General features: G+C 36.8%; 1 protein-coding gene across 8 annotated transcripts; it reads right to left on the bottom strand.

Moving 5' to 3' along the window:
- Positions 1-656: 656 nt before the first annotated feature.
- On the bottom strand, positions 657-13442 carry LOC112195724. 8 transcript variants are annotated; one of them, XR_005809210.1, is made up of 16 exons: positions 13233-13442; positions 12489-12681; positions 10707-10976; positions 10166-10215; positions 9972-10093; positions 9783-9865; positions 9435-9673; positions 8715-8907; positions 6938-7207; positions 6398-6447; positions 6203-6324; positions 6032-6114; positions 5127-5921; positions 2050-2335; positions 1344-1940; positions 657-1248 (listed from the first exon to the last, which is right to left on the bottom strand). XR_005809210.1 is itself a non-coding variant. In XM_040517626.1 (14 exons), exons 1-13 carry the CDS (start codon positions 13365-13367, stop codon positions 5128-5130), a joined length of 2604 nt encoding a protein of 867 aa, XP_040373560.1. In that variant the 5' UTR covers positions 13368-13442; the 3' UTR covers positions 657-2335; position 5127. The 8 variants fall into 8 exon arrangements, 1 of the variants encoding a protein (XP_040373560.1); XR_005809211.1 differs by having other exon boundaries at positions 1344-1738; XR_005809213.1 differs by having other exon boundaries at positions 1651-1738.
- Between the last annotated feature and the right edge of the window lie 4801 nt (positions 13443-18243).

Genomic DNA, 18243 nt, shown 5'->3' with positions numbered 1-18243 from the left:
AGTAGACCGACGTTGGTCTCTGTATCCATATAAACTAACATAAGTTGTTACTTCAGGCGACCTGGTGGATGAGAACGAATATACGAAGTTTTTGACCATCAATTACCGGCTGCTTTAAAAATGCTCCCATTTCCATTTGGAGATAATTTGTAATGGAAAGAAATCTTGTTCAGGGAATTGAAATCGTACTCATTCTTTCTTCTTTTCTATTGAAATCAGTAATAACTGTTTAATTAACTACAGCATCAACGTCATTCTCATTCATCTGTCATCAGGCCGAGCTAGCTTGCTTGCCTGCATATGTCTAGTGAGATCTTCTAATAACGCGCGCGTTTTAACATATTACGCAATGTTGTCATTGCCATTAGGTATGCCTCTCATGGAGGTGAGCCATGAGCACCTGGAAATTACCTTTGCCAAGGGATAGGAAAATGGGGATTGTATTCTTGTAAAAGATGTAATAGCTGATCAAAATAAATTAAAACGTAGAGTTCGCCTTTTGAGATTCAGTATTGTTCTGCACTGGCAATGCCATTCCATCTATCTGTTTGGAATTAGGATTAAACTATACTTTCATGATCAGACTCCATAAACAGTCTCTGGTTGTTGCATTAATCAGAACATTAACTTCCATTCAGCAAAAACATTGCCATTAATTATAGCAGGGTTCATAATGCAGTGATAGAGATTTTATTACCATTAGCAACCCAGCACGACGCATTTCAACACTATCAATTGCTGGAGCTTCTACATACAAAACAACGATACAACTACTATCCTCACATAATGTCAAGAGAAATTATGAATCTCGATAAGAACTTCAACTGCTGCTTCCCCCCATCTCCACCTTCCCACGGTTCATGACCATTGGGTCCCTTGCTCTTTTCATAAATCAAACTCTTTCAATTATCAACAGCCAAGAGGCTTACAGAATGGTAAACATCATCATATTTTCCAGCAGTATCTTGCTCCTCGCGAACAAAAGGCTCAAACCTCAAAAACTTCTATTGGTTGCAAGAATAGCTTTACTATTGTTTATTGCCAATCCTTTTGTTTCAGGTGAAAAGTTGTTTTGACAATTCTCAGTTGAGGACAATGTCAACACCCAGGTAGCTTATGAACAAAGAGCTTACAATAATATAAAATAAACTTCCAGTAAAACAAACCTGGCTTGGATTTAAATCCTTAATTACAAGGCTGTCATCCCTTTCCCTAACATCACTTGACTAGGAAAAGCAAGCAACTGGCCTGCAAATTGAAATATAAACTTACAACATTGCTTAATTCAGTAGCAATAATGATATCTGCCAGGGGATGAAGCTTAAACAACCAAACCAATATACCTCAAATTGTTCAGAGAAACAAGGCAACTTCGATCCTCAACCGGCAAGGTCACATGAAGGCAAAATGGCATACATGAAAGTGAACAATAAACTAAGTCACAACATAACACTTGGACTCTGATTACGTTGAAATTAAGTCAACAATGTGTTGAAAGTAAAAGTTGGATACAGCTTTGTTGGATATAACCAATCTCATAACAGAAGTAGCGAAGTCGACTCTAGTTTAAGCTCTACCAGTAACTATAGACATCAACCACAATTAAGATCAATGCACTAAACAAGAACATCAGGAAAGTAGAGTGCAAACCTTTTACTTGCATGCTGAAGTTCTGCAAACACCCCTGAAAAACCTTGAGAATCTAGTAAACTCCATGCACATAGCAGCTGTTTCGACTCTGCAAAATGAATTAAACCCCGTGCAGAGAAAAGGTAAAATGGAGATGGGGTCAAATGTTGATAATGGACTCGATACCATCATACACTAACCACTACAGACAATACTAAAGCCGCACACTAAAATAAAACAGCAACCAAAATGCACAGGAATTCAACTGATATTGTACTTGTACCAGCTGTTTAGGCAGGCTGTGTAAATCACTGCAGCATACAAACAAACTCATACATGACCAGTCAAATGTCACATCCAAAAAATTGGCTATATAGAATAAATAGTATGGAAATGTCTCAATGAAATCTGTCAAATTACCTTTGAAGCGTATGTCGACAAGAAAACGATAACCAGAATGTAACAAGCACCCACATCAAAGGCTGCATCATTCTCTTACTGCATTTCAAAAGAGGCATAGGGACGGGTTTTTACCTTGGTTTGCTCCATTAGAATTTCAGCTTCAGTTGCTTTTTTTCTTTCATTCTCTCTAGCACTCTTCTTTTTCTCTTTCTCTTCAGCTTTCGTTCTGTGCTCTTATGGCAAATCTTTCTCTGCTTTTCTTTATTTCCTCTATTGCTGCATCATATTTGGCTTCCCCTCCGGCCTACACAATGTATAAATAGCAAAGTGCGTAAGTTGAGGCATTTTTGCCTAAGCCTAAGCAATTCGCACATCGCCTTGTTATAACAATATTTATAAATAAAAAAATATTATCATTAACAAATACTAAAGAACATTCATCAATCAGAAAACTTGTAGAAGTCAAATAACATTATCCAACTTAAATAGAAACAAATAAAAGGTAACATCATCCACCTTAAGTAGGTAGCACATAAACGCATATATAGTGTTCATCCAAAAGCAATAGGAACCTGTGTTTTCTAAAAACACTCGAAAGCAATCCAAAGGACTAGAATATGTTCTGCAATTCTGTATTACCAATTAATGTTGATGTATTGATACATCAAGTAGACAAGTTCGATAAAGTGGTGGACTGAATTGGTCGGATCGTGAACTAATCTACGAGTCTAGGGAGTTAGTCTATTGCTGTACGGAGGTCTACCATTGATGTATCTATGTGCTAATGTACATTTTTTCAAAAAAAAAAAAAAAATGTATGCAGAAGTTAAGCTAGTCTCATATAAGCACTATCTAAAGTTATATATATTTCCAATGTGGAAACACTCATATTCTCACACGTTCCCTCACGTGTGACGGGATTCAAGCCAAACATGTTAACAACTTATAGCAAGTAATGGGCACGTGTGGCCGTGGGGCTTCCACTCTGACACGAGGAAGAAATCTAACCCTAAATCATTTGGTAATAGATAGAGCAATCTAGTCCTTTATAATTAAGCACTTAGAGCAATTCTAACAGCTTTCCCATATTTTGATTCTTCTCTACTTTATGAAAAAATGAGCCTCTTTTGCTGCAATAGATTCCCTATAACTATCCCTATTTTAAGGAAAGTGAGGAAACAGAAAACAAAATTCTTTATATTTATAGCAATCTCTAAAATTTTAAGAAAGAATATAGAGATTTTAGAGATTGCTGTAAAATAGGGAATCTGTTGGAGTTGGAGAAGAAAAATATGCTAAAGTTTTGACTTTTGCTTCTTTATTATACAGAAATTATAGGGACTGTTGGAGTTGCTACGCAAGGTAATAGGTGGAGCAGCCTACCCTAAAATATGTAACAACATTAGACATTCTCACAAGTATCTCTGCACTCGAAACTGTCAGCAGTTATGAGTTCGTCGACGGTACATTATTGTATCATACATCAAGTAGACACCTCCATAGAAATGTAGATCGGCTTCATGCAGCAGTAAACTTGGCTAACTTGATTTCAAGTTAGTCTATGAATGTAAGGAGCAAGTGTACCATTGATGTCCTGATATGTTAATTTACAGTGGGATTTTCCTTGCATCTGAGGTGTATTAGCTAAATAAGAAATACATGTATGTTTATCTAACTAAAGGCTACAGACGCCTTTTTTGTTTCCTCCAACATTAGGACCGGCAATATGACTTGGTATAAAGAGTAATCACATATTGAATACTAACAAAATTATAATTAAAGCCAAGTGCTAAAGCTAGAGTCCAAAGCTTGGTAGGCTTCTTCTTCTTTTTATTTTTTATTTTGTCACTGAAAGTTGGCAATAGATTGTTAAACTGGAAAGCTGTAGTGACTTGAGAAATTAGTTTTTTCTTGTTTTTCTGTTGTTCCTTTTTTTCCCTCCTAGATTGTTTTAGGGACCTCTTGTCCTCAGTTGTTTGGTGGCTTTTGGCTCTAATAACATTCAGTTTCTTCCTCAACAAAAATTAACAATACTAAGATCTTCTCCAGTAATATCCTCTCTCTCTCACCCTCTCACCTTGTACACTAATACCTACACCAGTAAAAATTGGGCTGTGTATTGCATATTAAGAGCTTGCTATTATAGTAAATATCATTTTAAATTGGACTTAGGTTTCTATTCAGACATCCAAAGTACCAGAAAAAGCTTGTTCACAAGTCAAACTAGAATTTCTCCAAGGTGTCTCTTAAGTCTTAACTCAATACAGCATGTGATGGATGCACGCCCAGTGCAATTGCTATCCTAAGAAGCCTAGGATACACACACACACACACAGATATATATATATATATATATATATATTATGTTTTAATCTTTTATATTACTGGTGCAGTTTGACAATAGAAAGTTGCACAGGCCATCACACAAAGCAAAAAAGGAAGAAATATATAAATTTGAACAAAAGTTCTAGAGAAAGAGAGAGAAAGAGAGATGAGGGGAAGGCTTGAGGCAGTCTAGATGGGTGGGAAGACAAATGATTTCAAGGATAAGAAATAGGAATAAAAAATAGTCCATCCAAACTATTTGCAATTCAGGGACTCTAGCCTTCATTCCCATATCTCAAACATCATGAAGGCATCCTACCTGTGTAAATCAACTAATTGCACAATATTGTACATTAATAGCATGAGATAGTTGGAGTTGGGATTTTGGGTTAAGGCATATCAAAAGATGGTGGAGGGTGTAGTGAGGGAGGTAGGAGAAGATGCTGTATGATGGTTGTGGGTGTTTCATTCTCCCTAAAAGTTGGGTTAACCAATCTCAATTAACAAACTACAGCACAATGAAGCCACACCATTAACTATCCCACCAAGAAACTCAACTAAGAAACACACTACAGCACAGTGAAGCCACACTATAAACTCATTGTCTCAGATTTGCCTGACCTTTGACAAGCAAAGTGAAATGTTCAATTCGGTAGAATACTAAAAACTATGCCCAATTTTTAGTTTGCTAAAATGCAGCAGTCAAGATATTCACATCCCTAGTATCCGCAGACCCACTGTGTATTAAACCATATTCCCAGCAAACTCACCTTAGCAGCCGAACAAGTAGTGCTTCAGGCTTGCATACAACTCCCACAGCCAAGAGATGACCAATTGATGCCCTTCTGATGCTTGCGAGCCTTCATTGGTTTGCTGCCCTTCTGGTGCTTCAAACCCTTCATTGGTTTGCTGCCCTTCTGATGCTTCCAACCATTCTTCGGTTTGCTTAAGAAGCTTCTTTTTCTCCTTCTGCCTTGCCTTCTTCACCTTCCTCCTCCGTCTCTGTCCTTCACTAACCTCCGTCTTTGCCCTTCTGACTTTTTTCACCTCCTCTTCTTGCTTCCCCTCCTCTGTTATTTTTTCATCTGTGGGCTCCTCCTCACACGTTCTGAACCCAGATACTAATCCTTCATCTTCATGGGTTAATTCCTTACGGTCTTTCGGTGATTCTCCATGTTTTTGTTCTTCAAGGTCTTCTACAGATGAAGCTACTGGAACAGATTCATCATTTTCTTGCCTCCCCTCGTCTGTTATTTCATCTGTGGACTCCTCCTCACACGTTCTAAACCCAGATACTGATCCTTCATCGTCATGGGTTAATTCCTTAAGGTCTTTCGGTGATCCTCCATGTGTTAGTTCCTCAAGATCTTCTACAGCTGAAGCTACTGGAGCAGATTCACCATTTTCTTGCTTCCTCTCCTCTGTTATTTTTTCATCTGTGGACTCCTCCTCACATGCTCTGAACCCAGATACTGATCTTTCATCTTCACGGGTTAATTCCTTAAGCTCTGTTAGTTCCTTGAAGTCTTCAACAGATGAAGCTACTGCAATAAATTCATCATTTGCTGCATACCACAAACCCACAGGTATGTACCATAAGCAAGATATTAAGACTAGTTATATAGGGGGTAGAAGCAAATACACAAGATATGATTGTGATATGATAGAAACTCACATTTTCTCATGGTCAGTGGAAGTAAGCTATTCTGCAGAATGAGGTCATCATTCATGTGAAGCAATGCTTTATCAGCACTCGATCTGAAAATTTAGACAACACAAAATATGAGTATTTAATAAGAGAAAAGGGGGGAAATGATCAACTAAACCGTGCATGAGTAAGAATTACCTATCAACAAACTGAATCAGAGCACATCCCCTTATGGTGATTTTAGAAACCTCACCATAGGGAGAAAATTTCCGTAGCAAGAACCCTTTAGTGACATCCATTTCCAAGTTTTGAATGTAAATCTATACTCAAAATCAAAGAGTTACTATCATGCAGCGAGAAATGTATAGAAAATTAGATGAATAAACTACTTACTGTTGAACCATTTGGATGTGTATCCTCTGGATGGGTACTTGGGTAGGCAGCTGCAAATGAGAAACAAATAAGAACAACTTTCCAACAGCAGTTCCAGAATCAATATCACAAACAATCAAGCAAAAGTTCCCAACAGCAGTTATATAAGTTAGTCCAATAAGCAGTTATATAAACTAGTCAAATAAGAAAAAGTGTCGAACAGTGTCATATAACTTAGCAAATTCAAAATATAGTCCAACACTTTTCAATTTCTTAACACATTGTAAATTCTCTCATTATGCCAGAAGAAGCGGTGGCAAGAAGCACCCCCTGTACTTCTTCTTCCAACTCTGTTTATCTGTAATCCTAATTTTTCAAATGAGCTTTTAAATAGCATATGGACAGTTTCTAAATAACAGAACACTGTCTGATTAATAAGTTTTCTAGTGAAAGAATAATATAGTTCCAGTACAGTAATTTATGTTTTGTGACTGTTTGATGCACAAATTACACATACTTCTACTACAAAACATCAGCATGACTAGCAACTAGGACACATACCTCTCTGGTACTCAGCAGCTGTATCTTTATAGAAGAAATGATGCGGTTTGCAGTCTTCTGTCCTCCTAAAACATTGACTGGCCATATGAATTGATGCTAGATGCCTTTCATGCTCTTTTGCAAATGTAATAACACCATACAACCCCTGGGATTCACTGGTGTGAACTTCAGCATCCTTAACTGAAGGGTAATAGGTTCTAAAGTGCTGCTGCAGTTCTTCAGCAGTAACATCCTTCGGCAAATTCCCATCAACTACAAGCTTGTAATACCCTGGGTACACAGCAGAAAATGAAAAAACTAATGAGCATTCATTATTCTAGTTTCAGGATTGGTTGCCATACCAAAATTTTCTATTTCTGCATAAAGCTACTAATCATGAGAACTAACCATCAATATATAGGTTATTATGGTTATGAATCAAAAGATAACATCAGAAATGACTAACAATGGTGAAACTAACACAGGCCACTTTGAACTTTTGCATGCGATATGAATTACTTGCTGCTTATACCAAATGAGAATTACTAACATGTTTAAGTAACTTAAGGTTATACTTCCTCCGTGTCTAAAAAGTGACTGGCAAGATGGTATGAAAGATTTTTTATCTAATTTTTATCCACCTCCAATCACTGAACCACTTTTCAGAATATGGAACTTTTCTTTATGTAACAGTGACCGTAGTAGTCACAAAGATGACAAAGTAGTGAAAGTCCCATCAGTTCGGGAGAGAAAGAAAGGAAACACCAGCTAATAAGGCTTCTTTCCCCAAGCTGAGAGTTTCTTTTAAATGTTGGAGAAGGAAAATATAGAGAACAACAAACTGTAGCCTATTTCAGAGACTTCCAAATAGTCGGTTACAAATCATCTTGACAGCTGAAAGCTAATGATATTAAGACGTGAATCTTTCTTTACCTAAGAAAGCTGCAACATATGGCTCCAAAACCTACTCCCACACTTCAAATCAAATTATCCCCATGCACCAAAAGGTATTACAACGGAACAAAAAATCAAGCAGAAAACGGCATCAGACAAAATACGGGACCATGAATGCATAAATTCACAATTAGTAGTGAAATAGATAATCACACCACAAAAAAAGTAGACAATTCAAATTGTGTACAGGCGACTAAAGAGGTTAAGTACACCTGATCTCGTAAAAAGAATACAATGAAATCCTGGTAAATTAAAAGCAACATTCCGATAGCAACTCTAGCATAAATTACAAAACAAAAGTGGCAGTTACACTTTAAAGTTCAAACAGATGCAAATGGATGTTCCTAAAGAGGCAACAAAACAAAATTTTGTAGAAGTGAACTAGTAGATTTTAGCATATGAGGTAGATTTATTCTATTTTCTCAGACCGCAAAGAAAATGTGATTTACTCTTTGACCTTAAGATGAAGGCTGAAACTTAAAAGTAGACATAGGCCACAAGTTTGGGACCAAACTCTATCCTATCCAGAAATAGAGACCATTACGGATTAGATCCAAAAAGACAAAACATAATGGTTTATCAGGATTAACATCGCCCTAGTATTAACAGACAGATGTAAAACTTTTGGAAAACAGAGTAAGACTAAACTGACGTACTGATACTATACCTCACTGGAACTGAACTACTGATACCTCTTACATACAAGGAACTGGAAAGGCTTACATATAAAACCTGACCGGTACTAATAGTCTACGCATAACATCCTACTTGGACAAACATCTGTATACCTCAGGCCTTACAACACCAAATTTAAATATGCAATACCAGATAGGGAAAAATCTACCTTCTTCAGGTGCAGCCATAGTTCCTGGTGGTCTCTTGGACCTGTTCCTATTGAGACGGAAATATTGACACGCCTTGGGCATCGTCTTGCCATTGTACGTCTTGCGTACAAGCTCTGCTACCTCAGGAGACCTAAACTCCAGAAAACCATAGCGATAACCACTTTTCTCAACAAAAATGCTAGCACTCATAACCTACAGACAACATATAACCAACATTAGACAGGAGATGAACATATTTGCCATAATGATTCTATTACTGTAATATTTGATGAACACTAACTATTTACTTGGCAGTCAAGAATTTAAGAGTTTGATAATCTGAACGTCTTGACACATATGATGATAGTGAGACATGAGTTCTATTGGCTCTGATGAATGATGGTAGAGAAAGGTTAAATCTTGGATGTATTTCTATACCCATATAATTGAACTATCTGATTCTTCCAACTTTTATGTATATCTATGAACCCAAAACAGAATGCAAATGCAAATGATCTTGATCAAGTGCATGAATTAAAGAAAATTACAATAGCTAGTGAAAAGAAAATCCCCACAATTACAAGGCCATACCCCCCCCCTTTTCTTCTCAGTTACGGTAGCAAATAAACCAGAATCACATTTATGGGTCCTTTTCATTTCTTGTTCTTGGCAATGGGTATAGTTTAATTTCAGAGAAAAAGCAAATGAAGCAGCATAGAAACGAAGAAAGCAAAGCTTACCTCTCCTGAAAACTCTGGGAAGCACTCGTCCCGCAAGTAGGGCTTGTCCATCCAGGCCTGCAAATCAGCGATGTGGAGAGACAGGGAACGGCGGTCTGCCATTTCCAACGAGGACGAATCAACTTCACACACTTTGAACCCAGATACTGATCTTTGATCTTCATGGTTTAATTCCTTAAGCTCTGTTAGTTCCTTGAAGTCTTCAACAGATGAAGCTACTGGAACAGATTCATCATTTGCTGCATACCACAAACCCACAGGCATGTACCATAAGCAATATATTAAGGTTAGTTATACAGGGGGTAGAAGCAAATACACAAGATATGATTGTGATATGATAGAACTCACATTTTCTCATGGTCAGTGTAAGTAAGCTATTCTGCAGAATGAAGTCATCATTCATGTGAAGCAATGCTTTATTGGCACTCGATCTGAAAATTTAGACACCACAAAATATGAGTATTTAAGAGAAAAAATATGAGTATTTAAGAGAAGAGGGGGAAATGATCAACTAAACTGTGCATGAGTAACAATTACCTATCAACAAACTGAATCAGAGCACATCCCCTTATGGTGACTTTAGAAACCTCACCATAGGGGGAAAATTTCCGTAGCAAGAAAGGTTCGGTAACATCCTTTTCCAAGTTTTGAATGTAAATCTATACTCAAATCAAAGAGTTACTATCATGCAGCGAGAAATGTATAGAAAATTAGATGAATAAACTACTTACTGTTGAACCATTTGGATGTGTATCCTCTGGATGGGTACTTGGGTAGGCAGCTGCAAATGAGAAACAAATAAGAACAACTTTCCAACAGCAGTTCCAGAATCAATATTACAAACAATCAAGCAAAAGTTCCCAACAGCAGTTATATAAGTTAGTCAAATAAGCAGTTATATAAGCTAGTCAAATAAGAAAAAGTGTCGAACAGTGTCATATAACTTAGCAAATTCAAAATATAGTCCAACACTTTTCAATTTCTTAACACATTGTAAATTCTCTCATTATGCCAGAAGAAGCGGTGGCAAGAAGCACCCCCTGTACTTCTTCTTCCAACTCTGTTTATCTGTAATCCTAATTTTTCAAATGAGCTTTTAAATAGCATATGGACAGTTTCTAAATAACAGAACACTGTCTGATTAATAAGTTTTCTAGTGAAAGAATAATATAGTTCCAGTACAGTAATTTATGTTTTGTGACTGTTTGATGCACAAATTACACATACTTCTACTACAAAACATCAGCATGCACTAGTAACTAGGACACATACCTCTCTGGTACTCAGCAGCTGTATCTTTATAGAAGAAATGATGCGGTTTGCCGTCTTCTTTCCTCCTAAAACATTGACTGGCCATATGAATTGATGCTAGATGCCTTTCATGCTCTTTTGCAAATGTAATAACACCATACAACCCCTGGGATTCACTGGTGTGAACTTCAGCATCCTTAACTGAAGGGTAATGGGTTCTAAAGTGCTGCTGCAGTTCTTCAGCAGTAACATCCTTCGGCAGATCCCCAGCAACTACAAGCTTGTAATTCCCTGGGTACACAGCAGAAAATGAACTAATGAGCATTCATTGTTCTAGTTTTATGATTGGTTGCCATACCAAAATTTTCTATTTCTGCATAAAGCTACTAATCATGAGAACTAACCATCAACATATAGATTATTATGGTTATGAATCAAAAGATAACATCAGAAATGACTAACAATGGTGAAAACTAACACAGGCCTCTTTGAACTTTTGCATGCGATATGAATTACTTGCTGCTTATACCAAATGAGAATTACTAATATGATTAAGTAACTTAATGTTATACTTCCTCCGCATCTAAAAAGTGACTGGCAAGATGGTATGAAAGATTTTTTATCTAATTTTTATCCACCTCTAAATCACTGAACCAATTTTCAGAAGATGGAACTTTTCTTTATGTAACAGTGACTGTAGTAGTCACAAAGATGACAAAGTAATGAAAAGTAGTCACAAAGATGACAAAGCAGTGAAAGTCCCATCATTTTGGAGAGAAAGAAAGGAAACGCCAGCTAATAAGGCTTCTTTGCCCAAGCTGAGAGTTTCTTTCGAGTGTTAAAGAAGAAAATAATAGAGAACAGCAAACTGTAGCCTATTTCAGAGACTTCCAAATAGTTGGTTACAAATCATCTTGACAGCTGAAAGCTAATGATACTAAGACATGAATCTTTCTTTATCTAAAAAAGCTGCAATATATGGCTCCTAAACCTACTCCCACCCTTCAAATCAAATAATTCCATGCACCAAAAGGTATTACAACGGAACAAAAAATAAAGCAGAAAATGGCATCAGACAAAAAATAAAGGTATTACTAAATTCACAATTAGTAATGAAATAGATAATCACACCACAAAAAAAGTAGACAATTCAAATTGTGTACAGGAAACTAAACACGTTAAGTACACCTAATCTCGCAGAAGGAATACAATGAAATCCTGGTACATTAAAATTTAAAAGCAACGTTCTGATAGCAACTTTAGCACAAATTACAAAGTGGCGGTTACAATTTAAAGTTTAAACAGATGCAGATGGATGTTCCAAAGAGGCAACAAAACAAAATTTTGTATAAGTGAACTAGTAGATTTTAGCATGTGAGGCAGATTTGTTCTATTTTCGCAGACCACAAAGAAAATGTGATTTACGCTCTGACCTCAAGATAAAGCTGAAACTTAAAAGTAGACATAGGCCACAAGATTGGGACTAAACTCTATCCTATCCAGAAACAGAGACCATTACGGATTAGATCCACAAAGACAAAACATAATGGTTTATCAGGATTAACATCGCTCTAGAATTAACAGACATATGTAAAATTTTGGAAAATAGAGTAAGACTAAAATCACGTACTGATACTGATACCTGATTGGTACTGATACCTCTTAGATATAAGAAACTGGAAAGGCTTCCATATAAAACATGACTGGCACTAATATTCTACATATAACATCCTTCTTGACAAGCATATGTATATCTTACAACTGCAAATTTAAATATGCAATACCAGATAGGGCAAAATGTACCTCCTTGAGAAGCATCCGTAGTTTGCAATGCCCTCATGGGCCTGCTCCAATTGAGACGGAAATGTTGACACGCCTTGGGCATCTGCTTGCCATTGTATGTCTCCAGAACAAGCTTTGCTACCTTGTGAGACCTAAACTCCAGAAAACCATAGCAGTAACCCGATTTCTCAACAATAAACTTTGCACTCACAATCTGCAAACAACATATAACCAAAATTAGACAGGAGATGAACATATTTGCCATAAGGATTCTATTACTGTAATATTTGGTGAACACCAACTATTTACTTGGCAGTCAAGAATTAAAAAATAAAAAATGAAAGAATTCAAGTGTTGATAATCTGAAAGTCTTGACACATGAGTTTTCTATTGGTTCTGATGAATGATAGTAGAGAAAGGTTGAATCTTGGATGTATTTCTATACCCATATGATTGAACTATCTGATTCTTCCAACTTTTATGTATATCTATAAACCCAAAACAGAATGCAAATGCAAATGATCTTGATCAGTAGTGAATGAATTAAAGAAACTACCATTTCATCTCATATATATATATAGATTCCAGTCCAAGTATCCCCACAATTACAAGGCTATACCCATAATTACGCAGAAACAGAAAAACAAAAACCCTCTGCACCCAAAATCACATTTTCATGGGTTTCTTGTTCTTGGAGATGGGTATAGTTGAATTCGAAAGAAAAAGCAAATGAAGCATGGAAATGACGAAAGCAGAGCTACGTACCTCTCCCTTAAGCTCTGGGAAGCAGTCATTAACGAAGTACGCCTGGTCCATCCACGCCTGCAAATCGGCGATGTGGAGAGACCGTTCCTGGAGGGCTGACATTCCCGACGACGAACCGACTCGACGAACCGCCATTGATGGTCAAAGAAAGCTTCTAACTTCTTGGAGCAATGAAAAATGGGAAACAAACAACAAACTACAAATGGGCTTTTAAAACTAATCGCCGCCTCTTTAAAAAAACAACTAATCTGGTTTCTCTCTCTAGTTTTTAGAGAGAGAGAGAGAGAGATGCTCTCGTATAGGCATTCTCGTCCTTTTACTTCTTTCCGAATAACCCGTAGGATCGAGTTGCGGGCAATGAAATTTAACGGTGCAGATTTCATGTAATCCAAAATAACTTCTATTTTTAAATAATTTCTGAACTATACTCACAGCTAGACTGACTCCCAAAGGTGATTTGACTCGTTTGAGACAAGATTCAGTGATAATGTTTTTTTTTTTTTTTAATACAGTTTTGATACACATTTGATACAACTTGACGGGGTCTTGAGGGCAATTTGGTACAAAATTGAGTAAAAAATTGTTTTTATTTTATTTTATAAGAAATCACTTTTAAATTAAATATGAGTTCCACGAGGAAACCATTGTTTACAACATCAAAGAGAAACAAAAATAAAACCATCAAGTCCACACTCAACACTGCAGTGGGTTCTAACCTCAGGAACGCGCTGCACGCGCCTAGCTTTTGGTTGAGTTTTAGTCGAGGTCCTCTCGTCCGGCGGCACTCCACGTCGGTGGGGCTTGCCTCGTCGTCCCTATGAGGCTGCCGGACGGGTGATGATGGTCTAGGGTTCTTTGGCTTCGTAGATCTGCAGTGGCTCGAAGTCTGATTGTTTGACCTGATCTTGCTTGGTTCGAAGCTTCTCTATGGTTGGGGGAGTCGTGGGGTCTGCTTCAAGGGGCAGCGATGGCGGGTGTTTGGGTCGAGACAACGGCGGCAACACAACTTCATCATTGAGATGCAGCTGGCACTCTAGGGGTACAGGTGATTCTTTTCATTTTGAATTGAGTCTAGTGCTTTTCGGGTTCGGTGGTGGCGTTGTGGTGTGGCTGGTGGTCCTTCAAGTGGGCGGCGACGGTATGGAGCGGTCGCGGCCGCGGCTGTGGCTCACTGGTGGCGTGCATCATCCTCAACACAGGAAGGTGGAGGCATAACAAGGATGGGTCAATGATTTGGGCCTAGGGTTTCTGTTTTTTCTTTGGACCAATTGGGATATTCAATAGTTAGCTTTCCTTCCTTTTTTTTTAAGGAACTCTAGGTTAGTAATTTTCTTACTTTCAATAATTCCCTAGTTATCTAGGGAGCTACACACCTCTGTGCCTTTAGTGAATCCTTCGGAGTAGTACCGATGGAGGATTCACGCTATCTTGATGTATTTAATGTCAAATAAGTGGCCTGGATATATGTACCACTGTGGGTACTAACACATCTTCTTGTTTGTCTACATATGACAGCGGAAGGGTATGTAAGGTCATTCTGGCTTTTGATCAATATATTGACTTCTGCCTTCTTTCAAAAAAATACAGCATCAAAGAGAAGGCTAGGGTTCTTATTGCTACACCAAGGATACAATTGATTCATTGAAGACCATTACAAGAGAGGAATGTCCTAAGTTTGCTGGAGTATCAGCCACAAAATTTGCTTTTCTGTAGATATCAGTAAACAAGATTGAATCAAACTTTGCAGCAAGATGTCCAATGTCTTGTACAATCTTTGTCAATCTCCATGGTGTACTTTGAAGTGATCATTTACAAAATCAATGACGAGCTTAGAGTCTCCTCTCCACAAGAAGCTTTCTAGTACCCTTTTTGTTGAGCACAAATCAAGTCGCCTATGAGGGCAGTGGCTTCCGCAATAGGTACAGTTGAACTCCCAATTTTCCTTGCACCAGCAATGACGGGTTGACCATAACAACCTTTAATAATGAAACCCCTAGCCGTCGAGTTTCCATTTACCGAACCATCAAAGTTCATTTTGTAAACATCTCTAGGAGGAGGAAACCAGTTAATAGTGGTACTTTGGTTTTGTATATTGCCTCCTACAGATATGTTCAGATTATAATTTGAAGTGTTCCTTAAGGTATTGGCTGCAGCGTAAACTAAAGCACTTGGGTCATTCATACTTTGTATGGAGACAACATCATTTCTTGCTTTCCAGATATGCCAAAAACGGGTTAGTAACTTGGCTTAAAAAATATTGTCACAGGGTTGTTTAATAAATAGTTCATTTAGAACTCTTAGATATCCTTCAGTCCAATCAATTGGTGCGGAGATACATGCGTGATGCCAAACCTCCTTGGTGAAAGGACAATAACCAAATGTGTTTTGGTAAAACAAATTTGATAACTTAATCGGCCCGTGAGGATGATTTGAGGTAAAATTGAGTGAAAATGTGTTTTGTTTATACATTTTTGATACAACTTGACTAAGCCCCAAGCGTGATTTGGGACAACATCAAATGAAAATGTGTTTTGTTAAAACAACTTTCATACAGCTAGATTGGACCTCGAGGGTGATTTAGGACAAAATTAAGTGAAAATGTGTTTTGTTGATACAGTTTTGATACAGCTTGACTAAGCTCAGAATGTGATTTGAAACATAATTGAGTAAAAATATTTTTGTTGGTGCAACTTTGATACACCATTGATACAGCTTCACGAGGCCCCAATGGTGATTTGAGACAAAATTAAGTGAAAATGTGTTTTTTGATACAACTTGACGCGGTGGACACAAAACTCGAGAGTGATTTGGAACAAATTAACTTGAGTGTTTATTTTTATTGATACAACCATTTGTTATAAGGAAGATGGTATTTAGGTAAGTAAATTTTTTTAAAGGGAATGAAGAGTTTAAAAAGAAATAAAAAATAGAGAGAAGGCTTATATAAGGAACGATTTTAAATTCTATCGGAAGATTTAAATAAACAAATCTAAACACATTGGAACAAATCCATGTTCATAGTTTCAAAACTTGATTTGAACACTACACCTCTTCAACCAAAAAGGAAAAAAAGAAAAAAAAGGAAGTGTAATACCTCATGTTTAGTTCATATTTACCACGGAAAATTTGAGTTATTAGTCAGCGATTCCTTATTCTACAAAAGGAAGCATCGAATAACAAGAGTTCTATGTCATCAAAAAAAAAAAAAACAAGAGACTCAGAATTCCACATCATCATCAAGTAAAGTCCGAGCCTAGACCCAAAATTATAGCTGAACTGCTAAGTGTAGTTAAAAATAGCAGCATAAAGTCATTTATAAGCCAGATCTCTGGTATATTAATTTAGAGACATATATTTCTTAACTTCAGTAAATAAAACTTAGGGTTAATTACTATTAACTCCATGAACTTTCAAGGAAAAAACAGTTCAGTTTCTGCATTTTCAATTTCACACGTTTACTCCTTCATCTCTCAATTTTGAACCAATAGGTCCATTCCATGAAAAAACTCTATTAAAATGTCTATTATACCCTCAGTTCATATTTTTTCTTTTCTTAATTTATTTTTTTTATCTTTTTTTTTCCTTTTCTGTTTATCTCTTCTTCTTCCACCTCTCTTCTCCTTCAACACTAAAATTTCTAAAGCGACCAAATCAATCCGAAACACAAAACCTCTCTTCATCTGCTCAATCAAAAAAAGGAAAAAAAAAAACAAAAGAGAAAAAAATCTTTTCAAAAAAAATTAATTAATTAATTAAAAAATTTGAGGGTAGAATAGACATTTTTGGTCAGAGAATAACAAATTGGACCTATTGGTCCAAAATTGAAAGATGAATAAGTAAACGTGTGAAATTGAAAAGGTATGGACTGAACTGTTTTTTCCCTGAAAGTTCAGGGAGTAAACAGTATTTAACCCTAAAACTTAAAAGGATGATGTCTGAAACTATTCTTAAATAAAAGTAGCATGACATCAGGAAATTACTTAATTAACTAAATCATCATTGTCATTCAACATTCAATGGATTTTGTTAGAATTCTAAACCCTAGCAGAGTAGACGGGCAAGAAATGTAAAGCTAGAGAGAAAAGAGTAATTAATAAAGCAAATTCTTTCATAGATGATTTCTTCAACAACCAAAACGTTTCCTAAGTAGTAGACAACTAAGTGTAAGCTGCGCACTGGACACTTATCGATAAAAGAGGTAACTTAATACAATTTATTCATAACGTACCCTAATGTTCTTCTAATAATGCATCAAAACGGTGTGTTTCACTTTTGCAGATTTTCACTTTTGCAGAAGGTGCAATCCAATGCAAGGATTCCATCAAGTCGAAATAATCTCTACTCGCTTTTGTTGGTGGACTTGGCATCATCACCTCCAGAGTGCAAATTTTAGGCAACGGTGAAGAGAATTCCTTCCTAAAATGATTAGGAATTATGAGAGCCTTCAGATCTTGATTATAGAGGGATATTTTCTTGCAGCACCCAAATTCTTTGAGACAACCAATCAATGTAGGAAAATGTGAAGAGTAATGCACGAACCAATTTTTGAACAAAAGTTCCCGAACTGCAATCTTGGCCCCCTGACATCCTTTAACAGAAAATTCAGCCTTCAAAGTTCCAAGAAAATCAAAAAGATGGAGATTTTGGACATTGATTGTGGCTTTTAGTGCACGATGACATCCGTTTAAAGAAAACTGCCCTAGGTCGTCAACACCAATGTTGATATTTTTTAAGTTGAAGGTATTATTCAAGATCACCTTTTCATGTGACGGAAGCGGAGAAGCAAAAGTAAAAGATTCAAGGTTCTTAGCTTCATCAACTTGAAGAACTTGTAGCCGTTCGCAATCCATAACTTCCAAGGACTTGAGATTTAAACTTGAAACTTGACACTTGAAGTTTTCAAAACAACATTCAGTTATTGACAAATACTCGATGGAAGGGCACTCCAATAATAAGGAGGGGAGAGCTTCGTCAGCAAACCATGAAATTGCGAAGGACAAGGTTTTCAAAG

The sequence above is a fragment of the Rosa chinensis genome, chromosome 4 (assembly GCF_002994745.2).
Source record: "Rosa chinensis cultivar Old Blush chromosome 4, RchiOBHm-V2, whole genome shotgun sequence".
In the NCBI taxonomy this organism is placed as follows: domain Eukaryota; kingdom Viridiplantae; phylum Streptophyta; class Magnoliopsida; order Rosales; family Rosaceae; genus Rosa; species Rosa chinensis.
This window is presented reverse-complemented; position numbering and strand designations above follow the sequence as displayed.

Coding starts and splice junctions, on each gene's coding strand:
- LOC112195724 (XM_040517626.1), bottom strand. CDS start 13,367: ATGGCGGTTCGTCGAGTCGGTTCGTCGTCGGGAATGTCAGCCCTCCAG. Junction 7,208..8,714: donor TATGGCTGCACCTGAAGAAG/GTAGATTTTTCC, acceptor CTGTGTACCCAG/GGTATTACAAGCTTGTAGTT. Junction 6,325..6,397: donor CACATCCAAATGGTTCAACA/GTAAGTAGTTTA, acceptor TTTTGAGTATAG/ATTTACATTCAAAACTTGGA.